The sequence below is a fragment of the Chinchilla lanigera genome, unplaced genomic scaffold, assembly GCF_000276665.1.
Source record: "Chinchilla lanigera isolate Chin_1 unplaced genomic scaffold, ChiLan1.0 scaffold00008, whole genome shotgun sequence".
Classification (NCBI taxonomy): Eukaryota; Metazoa; Chordata; class Mammalia; order Rodentia; family Chinchillidae; genus Chinchilla; species Chinchilla lanigera.
Window position 1 is genome coordinate 1,278,687 of NW_004955409.1, and position 22,733 is coordinate 1,301,419.

At 46.3% G+C, this 22,733-nt stretch overlaps 1 protein-coding gene across 2 annotated transcripts in view; it reads right to left on the minus strand.

Moving 5' to 3' along the window:
* Unc13c (unc-13 homolog C (C. elegans)) overlaps positions 1-22,733 on the minus strand; it is a 435,225-nt gene that overhangs the window by 388,775 nt on the left and 23,717 nt on the right. For both annotated transcript variants that reach the window (XM_013510339.1, XM_005376625.2), the window contains exon 2: positions 14,089-17,322. In XM_013510339.1, coding sequence (XP_013365793.1) covers positions 14,089-17,077 — 2,989 coding nt within the window. In that variant the 5' untranslated portion in view covers positions 17,078-17,322. The remainder of the gene's footprint in view (positions 1-14,088; positions 17,323-22,733) is intronic.

The following is a 22,733-nucleotide window of genomic DNA, read 5'->3' on the forward strand; positions in this document are numbered from 1 at the left end:
AGGATTCTGGGGAAACATCTGATTAGTTTGTCAATTCTGAACTTTTAACTGCCTTTGGGAACAAACCCGGCACTGTGTGGGAGCCCTGCAGGGTTTCGCATAACCAGGCGTCCCGCGGTTCTTCCGACAGAGGAAGCTCTGACCACATCTCAGTCTTCTCTACAGCTCGCTGGCATCTGAGGGCTCAGCCAGGACTCCAAGGCTGCTCTCTCCGACTCACTGCCCTCCTGCTTCAGGCGAGCGCTCTGGAGGCGCTGGCTCTGGTCCTGGGCTCTCCGCTGCTTCCCAGTTCCCTGTCCTCATCCAGGGTCTCATCACCATGGAAACCAGCCCCACACCCCCTGGATAGTGGCCACAGACAGGCACCTCTCTGTAGGGAAGTCAGAGTCCTGCTCACCTCTCAGGGATAGGGGTGTGAGCGCTCATCGCTGGAGCAGGGCGGTGGGATTTGGAGGGGCTGCCACACAGCGGGCTCCCGCTGACAGCAAGCGCTGGGAGGCGGGGTAGTGGGCAGTGCCCGGCTCTACCCATTCTCACTGCCGCCAGCCTGCACTGTGGTTTGGCTTTATGTACGAACAGCACACCTGTGAGTTTTAGAAAGAAAAGCAAAGGGAGATGAAGTGAAATGGTGTGTGTGTGTGTGTGTGTGTGTGTGTGTGTGTGTGCACAGCACAGTCATCACATGCGCCCTGGACCTGATGTGTTCTCCACTGGGCAATCTTGAGCATTTAGCTGGATGTACACTTGCACAGGGCCCCTACGGTGTTATGCAAGGCGCTGTGTTTCACATGACAATGCTGTGACACACGGCACACACACACACGCACACACACGTGACCAACCCTTCACTGGGGAAAAGGCTGTGTACTTGGAAGTGGGAATTATCCTCAGGCATCCTTGAAAGAGGTTGCAGCCATTCCTGCTTTTCGCCATGCATTCTGGGGCAGCCGTGAAGGGAAGGTGCAGAAGTGGGGCCAAAGCACACGGGCAGAGGAACTAGAGACCAAGTTCTTCCTGCACTCCTCTGCTTTCACAGTCTCCTCCTAGCTTTAAGGCCTGTCACACATAATGATGCCGTACTTCACAAGGGACGAGCTGGAGCCAGTGTCCCGGGAGGAAAGACCACACCACCCCAGTCACCTTAGAGAAAGCTGTGAGGAGCTCACAAAACACACCGTGCGTAGCTTCACACAAAGCGTGTGTGCGCGTACGTATGCAAAAATAACCAAATGTACAGTGATGTGCAATGGAAACCAAGCAAACGTACAAAGCAGAACGAGTGGGCAGCGCGGGAGGGCGGCAGTGCGTCACCGCCATGCAGGATGGCGCTTGGGGAGCAGTTGGCAAGAGGAGCACAGACACGGTTCCACCACTCGTTGTGCCACGCCCTGAGCCCAGGGATGGGTCAATGGCCCGGGAGGGACTCCACTTCACGGAACAGAGCCCACACTAGAAAGCCCATCCCTGCTGGACACCTTCCTCACTCAGAGACCCAAAGAATGAAAGGCCGCGTGAGTGTCGTGTGGTTACGGAGCTCAGTGTGGGAGCTGCAGGGATCGGTCCTGGGGTTGACTTCCCAAGGGTGTACCTGGTGCTCGAGCGATCCCTGTGCTACCAAGACCAGAAACAAAAATCCATGACCCACTCAGAGCCCACCCTGGGTTAATGACGGAGTGAACAAACGGACTTCAGAGTCTCGCTTTCCAAGGGAAGAGTTAGCCCAGACGCTGGCTGGGAGTCTCGGCACGCAGACAGACAGAGCTCAGACCAGCCGAGGAGAAGGAAGGATAGAGGCGGAGCTGTTAGTGCTCAAGTAGGGTGTTCGATGCGTCCCAGGGCATTCTGCATCAGAAGGAACTGCCAATTGGCTGAGGGAAACTACATTTCTACCAAGTGACCCGGGAGGAGTCTTACACGTCCTGCACCTGAAATCTGAGAACTGCTGGCCTTTTCCTAATAAAAGTGATTTTAAAATTATTTTAATCCATACAGAAAAACAAAGCATGTCCATGTGGACCAGTCACCGCATTACAGAAGCATTGATTTAGAAGTCAGCAGAGAAATACCTCTGGCGTGGTCCCAGAAGCCTGTACAATGGTGTTCTAACTCCATCTGGAGCAGCACTGGTGTGGCCGGCAGCTTGAAGCGTGCTGCCACTCAGAGGGGCCGGGTGGCTTCCGAGACCAGGACTCTGAGTCCAGCTGTTGCCCTGTCATGTGCTGGCTTCACGGCCTCTGCAGCCTCCTGTAATGGCTTGGAGAGAACACATCTTGGGGACTTGGACTGCAGTCCATCTTACTGATGTTATATGAGGATTCAACATCTATGATAGCAAACTTTTAAAATATTCGATTAATTTTAGCAAAGAGCATGCTTGAGAATTTCCTACTGAGTTCTTTCAGACACTAAAATATCACTGTACTGAGTGAATTCTCATCTTGTGTGCCTTTGTCTTAGTTACTCTTCTCTCGTTGCTGAGGTAAAATACCCAATGCCCAAAATGAAGGAAGGAAAGTTTTACTTAGCTCACAGTTCACGGAGGTTTCAGTCCATACTCGGCTGCCTCCAAGGGAGAGCGGCACATGGCAGAGGGCCACAGACAATGGTGGCGGAAGGCAACCGTTTGTGGCGGCTGAAGATAGCAAAGGCAGCAAGAGCAAAAGGGGGGAGCGGCGGCCAGCTGCCTCTCTCTCCCTTACGCTGTAGGCAAACTACCCGCCCCAGGGCGGGTGCAGCACTCACACCCATAATCCCAGCACTGGATCATGGATCAATCACAAATCCTAGAAGCCCACTCCGTGACCGCATGAGGATTTGGGGGGACATCCAGACACAAACCATAACAGCCTTCAACTGTAATTACTAAGGAATGGAAATATAAAACTAAAATTGCAGTTTTCCACATGACATTCCAGCCCCCAAAGAGGCGCTGAGGAGGGGGACGCTGAGCCTGCGCCTCCAGGCATGAGAAGATCACTTCCCGCCTGCCATGCCCGCTCCACTGTTGCACGCAGCCAACAATTTCTCTGATCACCAGCTGCACAGAATGGCACCTGGATAATCACGCCTGCCGTGCTGGCTCCAGGTGATGCGGAGAGGGCCTGGGGTTGGGCAGGAGAGCTGGTAATTGTAGCTCTCCAGCACATCCGTGCTGTCAGGTAAATCAGCACTTTGCTAGCTCAGCTCCTCCTCTGTGAGGTTAAATACCAGTACTTAAGTCCCAAACCCTGCAATGGGCTGCCTGTCGTGGTGGTTAGACACTCAAAATTTAGAAGAGAAATGACAGAGGCCAAATCCTGGCTTTGCTTCTTTTTCCCCTGGAGGTAGTAACATGTCTCTGCTTCCCGTGTGTAGCATAGAGCTGGTAATATAACCCTCGTCCCAGGTAATAATGAGGATTGTGTGACTTAACATTGTGGAAGAATTCAGAGATTTCTGCCAAGTAATAGAGGACACCATACACGCTGCTCATGATGAAGACCTATCTCACAGGGCTTGTAAGAAAAACAATGACAGTGTGTGTTTGTGTCTATCACCTCTTCATTAAACACACACACACACACACACACACACACACACACACACTCACACACGATTTCAGACTCCCAAATATGGACTGTCATTCTTAAAGCCATCTGTGAATTGGGTGAGTGAATAGTTGAGTGCTATGAAAGTAACGGAAGCTGGTGGAAGAAACACCGATTCCACATAACCTTGCTTGGAGCGTCTCTGCGCCTCTGGAAGGAAGCCCAGTCCTGTTGTAGCTGTTAGCATCTTCCAGCTGTTACTCTTGTCCTCTCAGGGTTTGTGTGATCCTGAGAAGTATGGTGGAGCCAGCACGGACATGTTTGAGGAATGAGGCGGGGACACGATTCCATGGCTTTTCTTTGTCTAAACAGAAGTGCGCCGTCGGTAGAAATAAGCCCGTAGAGATTTGCCAGTGCACTCAGTCCTGCCCAGGGCTGCGGTCCACAGGCCCCCAGCACATCAGGTGAGGGCAGGAGCGGTTTTCCTCAGGGCTGGGGCCCCCAGCTCCTTGAACTCAGCACCAGGTTGTTCTCTGGACTCTGAGCATGGGTGTTGTTGGAACAGTAAGGCTCTTCCCTCTTTCAGAGCGAGTTCTGGACCTCGGCTTCTGTTCTGGTGACTGAGAAAGTCTCTGGTAACCTGTCCAGTGCCTCGGCCTCTTTTGTGGTTTGCGTCTCTCTTAAGCCTCTCGTTCCAGGATGTGGAGAGACTCTTGAAAATGAATCTCCCTGGAGCACCTCTCTGACCTGAGGTGCATTCTCGGCGGGCTGTGGGCTGTGCTCCCCACCCAAAGAACCAGTGCCCAGGTGGGACCCATGGGCACATGCACCTGTGGCATGGGGCCGCTCTCCAGGCAGCAGGTGTCCCGCACTGCCTCGGCTGCCTGTCACACTGGGTCACCCCCGTGGCTCTGGGGTTCTGGCCCTCCATTCCTACCCGACCCTGAACCGGAAACCAGGGTGTCCTGGGCTGTCCCACAGCCCCAGTTCAGTCCCATTTCCTTCCTTGATTCCTCACAAACGCCTTGCAAACCACAATCAATATAAAATATTTCTCTCCATTTGAACTTGAAGGAAGAACATAAATAATGACACTAGCAGAAATAAACAAGGCCTATTATCTGAGACTGTGACATAACATCCTTCCTCGAATCTCCGAGATTTGGTGTTCTGCACTGCAGGCTTGACGCGGCATTACCGGTCCTACCCGGACAGTGTCATCCTTTACTGTCAGTGAATATTTCAGTTGACAAATGCATCTGCTCTTGGCTTCCCTAAGGAGACAAGTAATCCAGACGTATTGTTTAGGGGCCATAAATAACTACAGATTAACTACACTTGTGAGCGCTTCGATATTTCTGTTGTCTTTGTTTATGGCTGGTCTTCATATATCATTTATAATTTCTTTTCTACATTCTGTAATTTTTTATTCCTCAAGGGCGCTATTGTTTCCACTTCTTCACCCCTAAAAGCATCTCCCCCTGTACTGTCTCCTTGCCGAGTTCCCTAAAATGCGCAGTGCTTTCTCTTCAAGCCATTGCTGCTCACTGTGTGTTCAGAGGTCAACACTCCCCACATCCGCTAGCAGAGCTCGGGCTGCCTTTGTGAGCACGACTTCCTCACACCCGTGCTTGCACAAACGCACTGAGCTCCTTCAGGCCGGATCTGTCACAGGGGCACTGGGTGCTGAGCAAAGAGCTCGACTTTGCTTTCATCAGAGCCACAGCACAGCGCAGTCCCCTGTGCTAGCTCTTTGGTTTGGGGCCTCTTGTCTTGCTTGTCTGAGATGCACTCATTTACTTGTTTATAAAACTTTTCTACAGAGTAATAGCGAGAATTAAATATGAACTGAAAATGTCTACAGTTGAGCCGGGCATAGTGGTGAATGTCTGTAATCCCAGCACTCAAGAAGCTGAGGCAGGAGGATCACCATGAGTGCAAGGCCAGCCTGGGCTGCATAGTGAGGCCGTAACTCTAAAAAAACAAACAAACAAAAATGTCCAGCACAACAGCTGTGCTGGATGTGATATGGAGGCATTCCCTCCGCACTGTCCTCTCCTTTCCCTTGTCCACTTTGACTGAGACCGGGACTCATCCCTTACACGTGTGGCCCTCATCCGCGTCTCCCTCCATACACCTGCAAACAGACAGGGCTGTGGTTTCCGATGCCAGCTCCTGGAAGAATTTCTCCTGCAGGCCTCTGGGCTTCATCCCAAGCAGGAAATAAGGGCCCGCTCGTCCTGCACTGCCCCAAGGGCCCTGGATCGCTGCCCTCCCATGCCCCCCAAACAGGCAACAGGAGCTGACGCAGATGCAGGGTCCCGTCCACCCGCAGGGCCCACCCTGCCGAGCGAGTACACGGGCAGAGGAGAGGTGTGCAAACCTTCCCGTGCGGCCGGGACTAACAGCCAGTTTGTGAGCAACAGCAACACCCGAATCAATAAATACATTTAATCTGACTGAAAAATGACCCACGGTCCCAAACAGCTAGTTCTGAAAAGGAGAGACGCAAACAGCCAACAGACACCGGAGGGGGAAATTCCCCGCATCTCTCGTCCTGTGCAGCGCAAGGCCAGCTGAAGTCTTCTAGAAACATCACTTGGCGTGGGAAGCACTGGGACAGAGGAGGAGGAGGAGGAGCTGCGCTGCCGTGGGGAGGTGAGTCAGGGCGGTGTGTGTTGGCAAAAGCCAATAGCAGAATTTCCTTACCCCGGTATTCCCCGCCAAAGAAATAGAAATCAGCATGAGGAAGAGATGCGCGCACGCCCAAGTCCCTTTTAACCCCACTCACACTAGGACAGATCTGGAGCCCCCCGGATACCCCCAGGAAGAGGCGGAGGGTACACTACGGCCGAGAGAAGCAGGGTGTCCTGTCATCCAGGACCACAGGGATGGGATCCGAGGGCAAATTCCACAGGGAACAACCTGAGCCCAGAAAGACACAGGCTCAGGAGCTCACTCATTTATGGGATTTACAAGCATCAGCCTCAGAAACAGGATACAGGGGTGGCAACCAGGGGCCAAGGAGAGGGCAGGGGAGAGGATGAGGAGAGAGAAAACACTGACCAAAGGGCGTGAGCTGCAGTCGATCAGAAGAGTCAGTGTTCATAACCTACTGCACTGCATTGTGAACACAGGGCAGGATCACAGATCTCAAAGTTGTTAAAGGTGTGGAGTTTACTCACCACAAAATAAAGGAACAAGTTGATGAGGTGATAGATGTGTTCATTAGCTGAACTGAGTTTTTGTATAATCTTTCTAGAGAAAACTTCACATTGCACTCCTTAGATACACTCAATTATTATTATGGTCCATTACAATTTAAAAACAAGAGAATTATATCATAGATAATTCTAGAGTATGAAAAACAAACCATACTGGGCCAAAAGATTATTTCTATGCACCATGTTTTAATAAACTCTTTTGCAGATGGGTTGTACCTTCTACTATTAACAGTAATGCTACACTTCCTTTAAAGGAAAACTGAGAAAGAAAAGAAAAAAAGAGAAAAGAAAGGAAGGCAAAGAAATAAGGATGGAAGGGAGGCAGGGATGGAGGGGAGAAGGAAGGAGAATGCAGGGAAGGGGGGAGGAAGAAAGGAAGGCAGGGAAGGAAAGAAGAAAGGATGCAGGGAGGAGCGGAGGGAGGAGGATGAGAGAGCGAGGAGGAAGCCCTCACTTAGAAAACGGATGAAGACTGGGATGACGGGGAGGTGCTTGTCGGCAACATTTACTGAATGATTTCACAGCAGCTCTCCTAGGGCTTTTGAAATAGATGATTTCCAAAATGTTCTTTTTACACACATCCTTTAAGAATTGATGTATTAGTTCTGATTTAATGCATAAACATGGTCAAATTCTCTTCATAAAATGTAATAATCTGTCATGCTGTAGAGTTGACAAATCATTCTTATTTTTTTAAGTGAAGAAAACCATATGTATGCTTTCTTAGACTGATTCCCAACGTTTAATAAAAGGAAGAGATGAAAGAAGAGTGCATAGCGGGTATATTTGCTGCATGGCTCTTAATGGAGGTCTTCAGTGGTGTTGACAATCACCTGTGTGGTGTTAGAGGGCATTAGAGAGGTGCGCCTAGCCCCCCACATTCTGCAGCTGAGGCCCAGATGTGCTCTAAAGTTTGAGGAGTGCCACCTTGACCTCCACAGGGATTATGCTAGTTCACAGTCCCAACAACGTACAAGGGTTCAGTATGGCAATTCCTCAAGAACTAAAAACAGAAGTTCCACCGACGCAGCTATGCCTCTTCTGGGTATCTTCTCAAAAGAGTTAAAGTGACATCGTACAGTGATCCACACACACCCATGTTTATACCAGTACAACTCACAGTAGCTTCTGATGAAGTGGCCGATATGTCCATCAACAATAAATGGGTAAAAAGAATGTGGAATTTACACATGACAGAGCTCTACTCAGTCATAAAGAAGGATACATTTGAGTCAAGTGTGGAAAGATGGATGGATCTGGAGACCACATTGAAATAAGCCACACACAAAAGGTTAAATTTCACAGGGTTTCTAATGTGAGAATTTCAAAATACGTATCATTTGAAAAGCAGAATTATGGGAGGGTGGTAGGAAATGAGGGTCAGCTCTGGAGAGGAGGTGGGAATCTGATGAAGGAGAGAGAGAGAGGACAGGCGGCAGGGGAGCAAAAACAATCAAGATGTGAGGTGTACTTGCCAGTTCCCCAAGATGAACATAATCATTAGTACTGAAAGCGTATGCCAATCACTTTTAAATCATAAAGTTTGAGAAGGGCTTTTTGGTAACTGAGGACAGTAAGTCTCCAAAGCTTAATTGAAATATGAATTCTTCTTATACATTAAGCCTGGAGCTTAGCTATACACAGTGCAGTTCCTGGAGCTGTGTAGGTTCCATCATCACAGAGAGAACAGCTAAGACAGCTTTCTCACAGATGGGGTACACAAGCTAAGTGGGAGAGATCATATTTTCACTCACAGTTCTGATTTTTCAAAAATGAGAGCTGTAGTACTAACTTGCAGTATGCTTGATCAGCAAGTATGTGTCAGGCACAGTGTTGTGTGCCTATAAGCACAGCACTTTGGGAAGCTGAAGCAGGATGATTGCAAGTTCAAGCCTAGCTAAGGCAACTTGGTGACTTAAGGGGACCAGGTCTTAAATCCTAAACAAATAAGCATTAAAAGCTCTTCCTGGTCAGACACAGTAGTACCAATTTTAATCTCAGCAACTAGGAGGACAGTGGCAGGAGGATCACAAGTTCAAGGCTAGCCTGGGTAATTTCACAAGACACTGTCTCAGAATGAAAAAAAAGAAACAAGTAGAAACAAAAAACGGAAAGGTCTGCAGATGGAGCTTAGTGATACAGTGCTTGCCTAGCACACATGAAGCCCAAAGATCAGTCTCTAGTACCGCACACACAAAAGCCTTTCTGTCATATACGACATGAAGAAAAGCTAGCACAGAGCAGCAGGGACACATGAGAGTGTGGTGCATTTAAGACAGACAAAGCAGATTTCTATGCATCGAAAGCATCTGTAATCACTGTCCTCTTAAGAATGGGAGAAGCTGTCTATTCTACTTTATAAAATTTAAATTATATTTTAACAGATTTGCAGGAACATAACATTATATATAGATGGAGCGCCATGAGCAGTTTCAGCACATGTGCACATTGCATAGTTTGAGGCAGGTTCAACATGCCTCCTCCTCCAAACACTCACCATTTCTCTATGAAGAAAACTTCAGAAATCTTCCTGCCAGTTCTTGGAGACAGACACATGGTACCTAACTGTTATCTCGAGTCTCCCTACTGCATCGGAGCAGGCCAGAGTGCCTTACTCCTTCTGTAATGAGCTTAGCACCCATGGGTCGCCTTTGCCGCATCCTCACCTCTGTCTCCCGTAACCACTACTGTCCTATGAGACCCATACAAAAGCTGTTGTTCTTGGCTCTGACTTCATGGCTTCATTCAGTAAAATGACCTCTGTTCTACTGATGTTTTGAGAAATGACAGGATTTCATTCTGTGCTCATGGCTGAATAGTATTCCACGGTGTGCAGTACTGCACGTTCCATCTACTCAGGCATCAGTCCATCGACTTGTAGGTTCTTCCCACCTCTTGGCCACTGTGCATAGCGCATCAGTGAACACAGGGGCACCACAGATTCTTTGACAAACTACTTTACTTTCACCTTAGATTTCATTTCAGTGTGGTTTTAGTTGTGCATGCGTGTGCTTGTTGTTTTATTATAAGGGTTTATATTATTACACCAGCAACTCATACAAATTTCAGTACATATTTCTGGCCTCCCTGCAGGACCACCAAGTCACAATGCTCAGTGATTTGGTAATTTGAAAACATCACCCCAGGGACAAGACCTCAGAAGCTGCTTACATGATTCTAAAAACCGACCAGGCTTGGAAACACCAGGCCCCACACAGCAAAGCCTCGGTTCAGGAAATCTGTAGAAATTCAATTCTATACTCTTATTTGAGAACCAAGATGTTCTAACAAAGTCCTGCAGCCACTTAGAAAACAGAGTACAAACCATGATTAAAAGAAATCAGCAATCATGCTAATTACCAATGTCAAAGTCTCTTACAGAACAAGGTTTTTGTGTTGTTGGCTAGGAACATTACTTCAGGCTGACTTCAGGCTTCACTGAAAATCCTTGAGTTTAGATAAATTTAGTGGCTGACTTTTTTCTACATCTTCAATTACATTTTTCAAACATAAACCATGAATAATGAGCAAACTTGGAACTGGGGTGGGGCGTGGCTGCTCTCACCTCAAGCTGGGCACATCTGGAGCCACATTCACGGGTGCTGTCAGAGGTAAAAGAGTGGAAATGGACGAACTGTGTGACAAGTGCCCACCACAGAGTCCTGCTTCTGAGCTCCCCAAGTATAAAGTCATAGCCTCACGGCTAAGTGCCACAGCTGCCCCTTGTGCTTCTCATTTAGTACACTTCAGCCCTTCATGGAGACATCAGCCAGCACCTGTCCACTCATCCCCCTCTCTGCACAAAGCACTGGTCAGAAATAGCACAGAGGAAGTGGTGAAAAGGACAAGGCCCTGCCCTTGCTCGTACTTTAGAAGAGAAGTGAGACATGTGTGTTAACACAGGGCGAAGCCAGGGCCCAGAGGCAGAAGAGCAGAGCTGGAAGACTCAGTCATTTCCGAGTGTGAGTGACGAAGGGCGGGGGCAGCGCTCAGCAGGTCTCCACTGTGGCACTGAGCTTGAACCACAGCACAAATGGTGCCACTCAACATGCCACTGAGGGAGGACCCTGAGCTCATGGGGACACCACCAGCAGTGCACCCCCAGGATTTCTTACTCTACTGGAATGCATTCAGAGTGAAGGTTCTACCACCAGGTAGCCACATTCATCAACGTCTGGCTTTTCTTGTCCTCCAGATCCTGAAGACAATAGTAGATATAAAGAATCTGAGGTCTGAGCTCGCTAACTTCATAAAGCTGTGTCAGGAAGGCGGCCTCCCACAGAAGAAGGTACGGCAAGATCTCTATGCTCCAATCAGGCAGGTGAGTAATGGGGGAAAGACAGCACCGCCACTGAGTGATGGCTGGGTAGCCATGGAGAGAAAACTCCGCTGGCACCTGCCCAATACCCAGCGAGCAGATGGCCATGGGCACCAAAGCCATGACGCCCATTCGCACCTCACTGGGGGCTCGGCACAGGGAAAGGGCTGGAAGGTGCCCTCCTCTGGCTGCCCTTCCTTTGGAAGCATATTGCTAGCACAGGAGGGGAAACTGCCTGATTGCTGCCAAGGGGAACCGAGATGGCCTTTACAATCTAGGCTACTGCAGCTTCCCGGGCAGTCAATCTGGTGCCTCTCAGCCACCAGAGAGCATCTTAAAGTCACGCACGCCGATTTCCTCAGGACAGAGAACGCGCAACACATTCCACTCAGAGACGCTCAGAGGATGGCAACAACCGAGCTCCACGCTGGCAGCAGGGTCTGAGTCCTCCATAGCCAGGCCTACTCTTATATCCAGGGTGTAGCACAAGCTTGTTTCCTGTTTTAGAATTCTCACTTTGGTAACATATGGTTGCCCAAGTACATTCATGCTTTCCCAGAAGTGTCACCGGATGACTAGGTTTGTTAGTTGGCTAAAGAATTGTTACCATAACAATCTACTTTGTAGAGGATTGGTATTTTAAATTTTTAAAAATTTAATTATGTTTTTTTAGCACTACAGATTGAACTCAGGACTTGGCACATGTTAATCAACTGTTCTACCACCAAGATATATCCTTAGCCCTTTCTAATTTATTTTGAGACAGGATCTCACTAAGTTGCCCAGGTTGGTCTCAAACTTGTGATCCTGCTACCTCAGCTTCCCAAGTAACTGGGACTACAGGTGTGCACCAGCATGTGCAGCTTTAATTTTTAATTCATTTTGTTGCATATAGTTGAAGTTTATAATACATTGAGGTGCATATATTAGGTAAAATGGTTACTAGCTCTAGAAGTAAAGAAAATGAACATATCTGACAGTTACTGTGTGTGCGTGTTGTGCGTGTGAGGAGAGGCGACAATCTGCGTGTACAGCATCAGAGTACAGTAACAATGGTGACCTTCGGTATCATGCTGTGCATGGAGGCCAGGCTGGCCTCCCCATGTCCCTGCTACGTGGCATCCTCTCATCTACACCTCCCCCTTCCTCCCTCCACACCATGCCCCGTGGCCACTGCTTTATTTCCTATCTGTACATTTTTTCCTTCTTTTTTCTTAGATTCTGCATATAAGGAAGATCACATGTCTGACTTATTTCATTTACCAGAATGCTTTCTAGTTCCACCCATGTTGTGGCAAATGGCAGGATCTCCAGACTTTTTAAAGTTGAATATATATATTCTCCAACTTTCTTCTGAAATTTGTGGTCTGTTTCTATTTATGATATTCCTCATGTTGCAAACATACATGTTAGCCAGATGACATTAAAACACATCTAGTACATCACAACACACATACCCACAGACACACACACAGTTGAGTCTCAATTTATACTAGAGTAGATGTCTCTGAATCAGCACTACAGAAAGAAACTCCTGGCTTCTATCCCTAGATATTATAAACTGAGTTTCAGAAATAAGGATATCTAACTATCAAAAGTCACTCTGATATGAGATAGATATTATTCTAACATAAACTATATTCATTTAACACTTGACTATTTGCATTTTCAAATCAGTTTTAAATATAGTTGAGAACTATTCCCTCTCTGAACAAAACAATAATAAAATCAAAGCAAATGTACCCAATATCCCCTTGACTTATGTTGCTCTATAGGTAAATTACACAGTCTGTGTTGCATTATAAGGATGGATTTTTATAGTAAAGAAATCTAGTAGTTTTGATTGTTTTAGGGCTTGAAATGGTTTTACAAACAGGTGTTCAATTATTGAATAACCTGCCCATATCTACCAGATAATAGTTTGGAGGAGCATCTGATCATAATTTTTTCAACACAGGGAAGCCACAATCAACTCCTGACTTCATAAATTATTATGTGACATTATTTCTTAACAGTAAATAACATTTTATCACATAAATATATGCCTCTATGAAATGTAACATACACTAAATATTTTAAACAGCGTAATGCCATCATTGAGGAAAATAATAACAATATTTAATTCATTAAAATGAGATTATAATAAACTAGCCCCCAAATATAAAATGAGCAGCATTCAAGTAAGCTGAGTGGTAGGAATTAGGGTGAGTGCAGATGAAGTTTGGCTGAGAAGTTAAAAAATCAAGAAACTCATATTTATTCACAGCTACTGAGTATATTGCCCAAAATTACCCGCCCCCAGGAAACTAAAACTTGTTAGATAAGACTCTTCTGAAGAGAAGACTCTATCTTGCCTCTGACTAACTCGCCCTCAGAGAACAACTGTGCCCGTCCAAGTGTGGCCTGCCCTCTTAGTGGTCTCATTTTTCTTTGGTGGCATCATTAGGTGGTAAGGACATTTGTGGTCCTCATGGGACACACTAGGATTGGCTGGGCAGACCCAACTCTTCAACTAAGTGTGGGTTTGACAGGAGGAGGGGTGGAGTTGGGGAGTTCATCTTCTCAAATGTTTTAAGATCAATGATGCCCCATCTGTACAAACCTGCTAAGACTAAGGTATGGCCCACAGGCTGCTGGCTGAAGGTGAGGTCCATCCATTTCACTCCTCCTTCCCTCCATGACTGATGCCACAGAGTTGGTTTGTATGAGATAGGGCTTGTGCCTAAAGCTAATGAGATAGGGCTTGTGCCTAAAGATGAATCAGGATCCATAGCTAAATGATTAAGTTGGGATTAAATTTGGCCTCATTTCAATATGACCTATTTAAAATACATTTTTATTTTACATCATCAAGCCCCACTTGCTGAAAGAGCTACCCAAATGAAGTAAAATCCTTCTCAGAACAAGCATGCAAACTCATTGCAAGTCATTTCTTTCTCCCAGGGAAACACAAGACATGTTCTAAAGTACCACTACTCCGTGCTAAAACACCATGAGCTCATAACGGAAACACGAGTACCTCCAGCCAGGATCTTCTCTTCCAGTTCTGCCATTTGCTTCTTATAGGCCCTCAGCGCTGCTTCTTTGAAAGAGGGACGGATTCTCTTTGGCTTTGTGATTTCCACTGGCTGTTCGGTGATGTTCTGGTTTTCATCTTCTTGTACTTGCATTGCAGCTGCTGGCTCAGTTTCGGGTTCCAGGTCCCCGTCACTGGCTGCATCTTCTCCCTGCCCTTCATAGCCTTCATCTTGTGGGGTTTCATACGGTGTCTCATACAAGGGGGGCTCATACTCCTGCATGGGTTCATCTGTCTCAGTCACACTAGTCCTGTTTTCTAGCTTGGCGAGGACTTGCTCCATCACTTCAACATAATCGGTTTCGTTGTCCACCGCAGGCTCGCTGTAGTCCTCCTCATCCTCCGCTTTATAATAATAGGGCTCTGTGTACACATCTGAGTCAAGGGTGGTGCTTGACTCATTTGCAGTGGATTGAGAGAGTGTGCGAAATCTCCCCACGAGGGAGGAGCCACTGTCCTCGCACCCACTGAGGCTCTGCGTGCTTTTGTTCCATACGACCTCCAAGGCCGATTTTGCCCTCTGCAGTGTAGATCCAAATTTTGGGAAGCTGAAAGTCTTGTCAGAAAGATCAATGCTTAATCGGCTATGCCAAGATTTGGGTGGGGCATCCTCTGAATCATCACTTTGCAATTCACTGTGACTTCGGTACATCATGGACAACTGGCTTTGGTTTTGGTACAGTTCATTGGAATTAGCTTCTTGATAAGAATCATACTGGCCAACCCACTGGCCTCGGGGTTCATTATCTAATCCAGGGAATGGGGATGAGTTGTCATCTTGGGTTAAATCATAGCTTTCAGAGTCATCTTGGAGGTCACTGTGGCACTTTCCTAAGTCTTCTAGGTCTTTGCTAAAGACGTCCATCTGTTGGTCAGACAGACTGTTTGTGTCATAGTCAAAAGCTTCCTGAGTGGATGAATCCTGGCCTAAATCAGTTCCTTGTTCTACCTGATCCCACTCCTTCCACGGAGAGAGGTCCTCGTGCAAAGAGAGCTGCGAGTCACTGTAGTGACTCCGGTCTGCGGATGCGCATACCATGCTGTTACTCATCCCGCTGTCTGCAGTGTCTGTGTTCTGAAGCTCCCCGTGCACTTGGACACCTGGGGCACTCCCGCCCAGGTGCTGGTCTCGAGGGCTGTCGTACAAAGCAGGAGTGCCCTCTTGTTTCCTCTGCCACAGTTCCCTGTCTGAGGAGGACAGAAGGGAGCTCCCATTAGTTCTGGCAAAAAGCTGATTTTCTGAGAAATCTTCAGAGTAAGACTGACATAATTTGGAAAAATCTGATTCAGAGCGACTGAGTTTAGTGGTGAAAAAATCACTCTGCGAATGCCAGAGGGGCGTGGTGCTTGCGTATTGGGCTACAGTCTGCTGTTCCAAGTTATTTGATTCTGGCAATTGTGAAGACATTTTATCATGATCTGGTTTGTTTGAAATTCTGCTGCTACTCACAGTTTTATTCTTAGATCTAGCGCTGTGTGATTTCGAGCTCGACTTGGAAGTGCTCCCCTTGGTTGGAAGCTCTGGCTTGGAAAGCACAGCATAACTCTCCCTGTTGAAGTCAGATTCCAGCTCCCTATCACTGTCACCAGGTGAGCGCCAACCGTTCTTCCGCACTTTGGGCTCCAGAATAGACAGCTTCATGTCCATGCTTTCATAGGTCTGGGAGGATGGGATCCCTTTCTCTTTCCTCTCCTTTATATCATATGTCAGAATATCTGTTGAGACTCCAATGCCCGTTCCTTTGAGTTTGTATGATTTTTTTAAGACAGAATCCCTCTGCTGAGGGGTTTCAAAGTACACAAGTATGGGTCGAGGTTTAGCATTTGGACAGTCCCTTTGGTGTCCCACTCTCTGAGCAAATTCGATTTTTGCAGCGTTTGGTGCATCTGAGAAGCCCATTTTGTCTGTTAGAATCTGGTACACCACATTATCGATGTATTCAAATCTCTCCTCGGGCACGTTTAAGAACCTCAGGCTTGCCTTGCTGCCCGTGTGGCCCAGGCATCGGATGTAGTCGTGGATGTCTCTGGTCTCTCTCCGGGACTGCACGAAACCTGTCCGCAGCTGCTCGATTTCGCTCTGCACCACCTCCACGCTGCTGGAGATCTCATCGATGGAGAGCCTCAGGGCATCCACGTGGCCCCGAAGCTCAGACAGCTCTGTCTCTATCTGGCTGATCCCTTGCAGCTCCTTGAAGATCATCTCCATGACATCGTGGGTGTGGCTGAGGCACCCGGAGGAGCTGAAGCCTGGCTCGAGGGCTGGGGCCTTGGGGCGGCGAGCAGTCCTGTCCAAAGACTTGCTCCTTATCCCCCAGGTTCTCTTCACAGTGCTCAGCTCTGGGTCTGAGGAGACACACTCCTGGCTCTTTTTCCATTTCCGAAGCTTCTTTAGAGCCCCCAGCTTCAGGCTGTGCAGCGTCCGCTCCCCATCAGAGCTGCCCTCCGAGGGAGCTAGGCTGCTGGAGCTCTTCCTGCTGCGCCCCACTGGCATGGTGCACACGGGACGGGAATGGTCCTCCGCGCTGCTCCTCAGCTCATTTAAAGATTCGGAGTAAGAACTCTCAACAGAGGACAGCTCCGGAGGCGGATCGTCATGGTCACTACCAGTCACAGGAATGTTCTTCCGCAGACCGTTGGCAATTGCCACGCGGTAACTGAATGTCGGTGAGAGGGAAAAGTCTTTGTTTGCCTCGCCTTCTTCTGCAGGTAAGTTGCGAGCGGAAGAACACTTTGCAATCCTCTTTACAGTGCTTTTCAAAGTATAAGAAAAAGTGGGAGTTTTGGTCTGGCCAGCAGTAGGAAGGTCTTGTTTTTTCTGCTGACGATTCTCCTTTTTTTTGGTTGTATTTCCCAATTTCTTTGTAAACATTCCTTTGCAAAGCTTATGTATGTAAGGTAAAATTAAGCTCTTGAAAAGATGAGCCACCATGGAGAGCAATTAGCTTTTCTGCCCCAGAGAAGTAAGCAGGGCATCAGGATGAAACTCTGTGTGTGGAAGGCCAGCATCCTGTTCAGATGATCTCCGAGTCACTGAAGGGGACAGGGAGAGCAGACATGGCTCTGCCGCTGGCAGCGTCCCCCGAAATCCAGATGCAGAACTCTGGTCATGAAAGACATTCTCCTGAGGGAGGAGCTTCACGGATTCCTCTCATTTCCATGTAGCTTCATTCGTGTCTGAAAAGAAAAAATTCGGAATGATACATCAAAATTCAATTCCCAATTTATCCTATTTCTAATATTTTGCAAAAGTATTAATGATATGTAATATGTGAAAAGTTGCATAATGTTCAGAGATATCTAAATTTAAATACAGATTTATTTATCATAAGTTATGATGTCTTTTTCTAAATTACTTATGGCTCGATGCAACTGAAGTAGAAATAAAGGTAATAAACGTTGCTGTTAAAAACTGACAAAACGATAATTTAAAAGGTCATATTAACATCATAATGTTCTTTCCACCCTATTTCCTTTCCTAAAATTGTGGTTACTTACAGAAACAAAAAGATTTAAATTTAAGCATATTCTCCCTATCCCAGATTTTTGAAAGTCAACAAATTTATACTATCCACGTATGTAAGACTTTTCTTTATTCAAGTAAGCTCTACTTTTCTAGGTTTTCAGTGATTAGGAATTTCTTAAGCCATGATGAAAGTGATCCAAGCAAATAATGATTTCATACAATAAATTACTATGAAGAGAAAATAGAGCTTAGATAGCTATCATATTTGTTAATAAAATACCATAAGTTGAAAAATAAATTCAAGGATATGTCAAACTAAGCACTGTCAGAGTAATAAGATCACAATAGTAAAATATGTTTGACACTGCAGATGATACGTGAAAACTTGGAAAGTCTGTGCTACAAGTAGCAGAGCTTGTCCCATGAGCTGGGGCAGCCTCACAGAGAGCAGAAGAAATCTACTCCAGGTTTGGGAACGTGAGTGGAGCTGGCTTAGGAAACCACAAAGAGAGATTGTGCCATGGATAAAATAAGCATACAGCTAATTAAGAACTGACTGACCAGAGTTCATTCTGTGAGTCAGCACTGTGAAACGTAAGTCAGTAATCGACTGGCTACTTTCTTGAATTACATGAAAAAAGAGTTTATATTTTGTCTTACTGGTTTGCTATCACAATGCCTTATACCTCGTAGGTATTCAAGGTTTTGTGGAATTGAGTTGGATTGAATATTTTATAACTGAAAAGTATTCCGGAATAACAGTAATAGCCAAAAGCCTTTGCTGGTATTGAAGTATTTGGGTAAGTAAATAATCTACCCAGTTCACCAAGGAATACATCATCAATTGCATATTATTTTAGGAGTCTACTGACTCCGTCTGGTCCCTCTACCTGGTCATCTGCCAATTTCACTCCAATCAGACTCTGCAGGGACTCGGGGCACATGTGCCTGGCCACACTCCAAGATTCTGGGACACAGGAGTGAGGGTGAGATTGGAAGCAGGAGCCACAGGGAGGGAGGAGGCCGATGAAGCCAGTCTCTGCCTCTCTGGGTTCCAGGCTGTCAGAATGGAATCCCTCTCCTCGGAAGCAATTAGATATTTGTTCACAGTCACAAACCAAAACCTATTTTGTACTAATAAGTGTCAAGAAATTGACTCCTGGACAAAAAGTATTTATGTTATTACCTCTTTGTGGCCTCTCCTTATGAAGACCTTGGAAATTTAGGCCTCAGTGGGGTAAATAAATTATTTTAAACCTGATTTTGTTAGAATAAAATTTCTACCAATCACTCGGCCCCAAATCCTGTATCTCGCAAACCTAGAAACACCTGCTTTCTGTGTAAAACGAAAGTAGCAACTCTGACTGTGGCTCTGGGGTTTTTGTGTCTAGACTTCCCAGAGCTATTGTTCTAGGCAATGGTTGTTATAAAAAATTTAAAATGGGAATCTTTGAGCAGGAAAATTCAATCATCACTGAATTCTTGCCACTCCAAGCACTAGCACAGGGAAGTGTGTCTACGTGTGCACATTTGCACATATTCCAACTCCAGAAAGTGACCTGTGACTCACAAAGGGCCCTACACTCTCACATCCCAGAAACTTTTATCTTCTCTGTACTGGAATATCTTTCTTATCCAGCCCTCCTTACCTGTAAAAATTGTATTTAAAATCATTCATCCTCTGCAGACTTCACCTAACACCCAAACGAAGGTCTTTCTCTGGACCACACTCTCCTACAACACAATTCACAGTCTTTGCGTTACAGTAATCTCGCTGACTCCTTCCACTGGACAGTCTCCGTTTTAAGGGTAAGAATTATGTCTTAGCTGATTGTAAACATCCTGAACCCAACACACAGAGGAAGTTAGCATTTGAGAGACTGCCAACTCAGATGCCACAGCTGGGAGTCTTGTGGAGTGTCAGTTCTCTCCTGCCTTAGTTTGCACATTGGTTAGGTTGTGGCAGAAATCAGAAATGGCATTTCTTACTGCAGTAGCTCAGGTTAAATGAGTGGGCGGAGATGAAATTCTAGAACAGTGTCTTACAGGATGGCTCAGCAAACGTGAGTTACCATTAGCACTGAGAAGAGCAGAAGGAGAAGCTAGAGTCAATTACAGAAGAGGGGCTGGCTGGCTTCCGATGTTAAAAGTGGGTGTAGCAGTGGGAATCCTTTTAGGGTGAAGGAGAAGGAGGAGAAAAACATTCTGAGAAGCAGTGGGAAGGGAAAAAGACGACACCTCTTATCTGCATGGTTCATTCACTGACACCTTCCAGTAATGGACCCTCACCATCCCTGTTAATGCCTTGGTCTGTCTGTCTGTCTGTCTGTCTGTCTCTCTCTCTGATTTACACTCCCATCATAAAACCACAGCCACCGTAAGGAAAGGCTTGACAAGACCAACATACCAACTGTGGGATTTCTTTCAGAAAATGACCAGGGTAGGAAAGGAAGTTGATATTTAATAAGTATCTGCTATGCTCCAGAAATTCAAATTATTCCAATAATGCTCACAGAAACCTTGAAGAGGGCATTATTACATCTACTATATGGATAAGGAGACAAGATATTTAAAGAGATGAAGTGATATGGTCCAAAATTACACAGCTACACAAAGCAAAACAGAGCCTGGTCCTTATTCCTGGAGTCTACGGAGTGACTCATGAAGCATGTAGAGTTCACATCACCAGTGGTGAGTGACAGGCGGCTTTACACCTACTCTTTTCTGAAGTTCATCTTTTTAGGAGGAAATAAATCAGGACAAGATCAGTGTGGGAGGCGTTCGTGTAGCTTGGGGGAAGAAGAGAACTAGAATGTATCACTCCTTTTTCGATTAATTCAAAGGCTCATACTTACCCTCCAGTTGTGTCAACTTTACGAACACAGCCACATATTATATTCAGTAATGAGATTTGGGGGTAAAAACTAAGGCTTTTGGAATGAGATTTTTTTAGGAGGCTGGCCACTATTATGCTGGGAAAATTTAGTAATAACATTTAATTACTACTTACTACATGCCAGCCACTGTGTATGCAATTTTCTAAAGTTCACTTCATTTCATTCCCACAACAACTGTATGAAATATTTACTGTTTCCTAGATAAAGAAGCTGAGGTTTTTTAGTTCAGGAAAAGTTAAGCAACACATCCTTCACTCTGAGTCCCAGATTGGGACTACAGGTACGTAAATTCTGAAACTAGTTTTTATGTTGAATGAGGAACAATATATTTTGGTTAAAAATTCAGTTTGTAAGATTAATTTTGTAAGTATTTAATATGACCATAGCTGGATGCCTTAGTGGGGCTAAACGAGCTAATTAACCTTTCAGTAGTCAGAAATTTATTGCTAAATCACTAGCAGAAATAAGTTAAAGCATTTTCAGATCAATAAATAATTTTATATTCCTTATCAAATGTATTAAAAGTAAGCGAGCTGGGTTAGCTTCCGAGACAGAAGGCAGGCAGACCCTGAAGAGGTGCAACCCAGCTTGTGCACCTCCCCAAGCCAGGCCTGGGACGCCAGCATGAGTTTGTCACCAGCCCTGACCCCCAGCTCCTGTGCTCCTCCCTTGTCCTGTGAGCCTTGTGCTTGTCTGAGTTCTTTTGCTTTCCTATTCTCTGCTGAATCCTAGAGGAACCGGCTTCCCTCAGTCTTGACTGCTCCTCCATTTCCACTGTTGTGTCAGGCATCTCAGACCATGTTAGCACTGTAATTAATTCTCCATAAGAATGCAGCATGAAAGTCACTGTTTCTGACTGCAGTGGTGCCTTATCTGTAAATGCCTTCAACCATTATTATGGCCACTGATTTCAAAGAAATTCCTCCAAATTAACTCTGAGCGTGACATAAACACTGTTTGCCAGTAATCTGTTCATCAGTAAATTCTTGGTGAGTGGGAAGCATTTCCCATCGGAGTGAGAAGGCAAGGAGAGCAGCCCACCTACTGGAGCGTAAGTGCCAGCATGCTCCCCAGGTGACAACTACACAGGAGACAAGCATAGCAGGACCCCTGGAAAAGGAAGGGCTGGCCGGCCACACCATGGCCAGGGCACTGCGGGGAGAGGAGAAAGAGCAGCCAGGAGCAGAGCACAAGGGCACAGGCAGGTGAGGAGGAAGTAGGCTGGTATTAAAGGTCAGCTTTGAAAACCATCTTCTGGAGTGTCTTTACTGGGTCAGTGAAGACTTAACACCTATTTTCTAGGTCTTCCCTAAGAAAGGGCAAAAGGACTGTGTATCATGTGGTAGATAGTCACAGGGGTGTCAGTGGCAACAGAAATTGATCATGTGCAGCTCCATGGCTGGATAAGTATCCCCCAAAAGTCTGTGTGCTGAAGGCTTGTGTCACTAGGTAGCGTCATGAGGAGATGGTGGTTCATAGTGGAAGGTCCTGTGTCACTGGGGTGTGCCCCTCACAGGGACCATAGCACCCTGGTCTCTTCTTCCCTTCCCTACCACCAGCTAAGCAGCCATGCTCCACCACACTCTCTCCCCACTGGGACGGGTCAAGGGTGGCAGTCAGGCATGGCCTGAGCCTCCAAACTGTGAGCCACGCAAACTTTTCCTCCTGTTAGTTACCTCAGGCGTTTTGTTACAGCGACAGAATGCTGACTAATACACACAGGAGCACAGGAGATGATGTTTAGGGAAATTGTTAAATTTTTGTTTTGAAGAACAACAATAGGCCATATATATTAAAATGCTCCAATCATAAGGATCAAAATAAAGTATGATTAAAAGGCTTATCCTAAGCTAACAGATAGCTAAAAAGAAAGAAAAATACTTTCTTAAGAATCAGGATGGAAAGACTCAAGTGTCCTCCTAGTCCAGCTAATTAGATAGCTCATGAAATTTGCCATCCACCTGAAACCCACACACCACCACTCCTTTCCTTTGTTACCTCTTTGGTTTAGAGAAAGCGTGGCATTCAGCACTCACACTGCATATACTCTAGGCCCTAAATGTTCTTTCATGTGCACGATTATGTATGACCTTCATCATAACCTTGCAAGGATATTTAATATCCTTGTGACAAGGGATGCTGAGTCTCAGAGATACTGAAATAGTCACCTAAATCTACAGTTTTTTCACCCCTATCATTTATGTGCTCCTTACTTTAGACCTAGA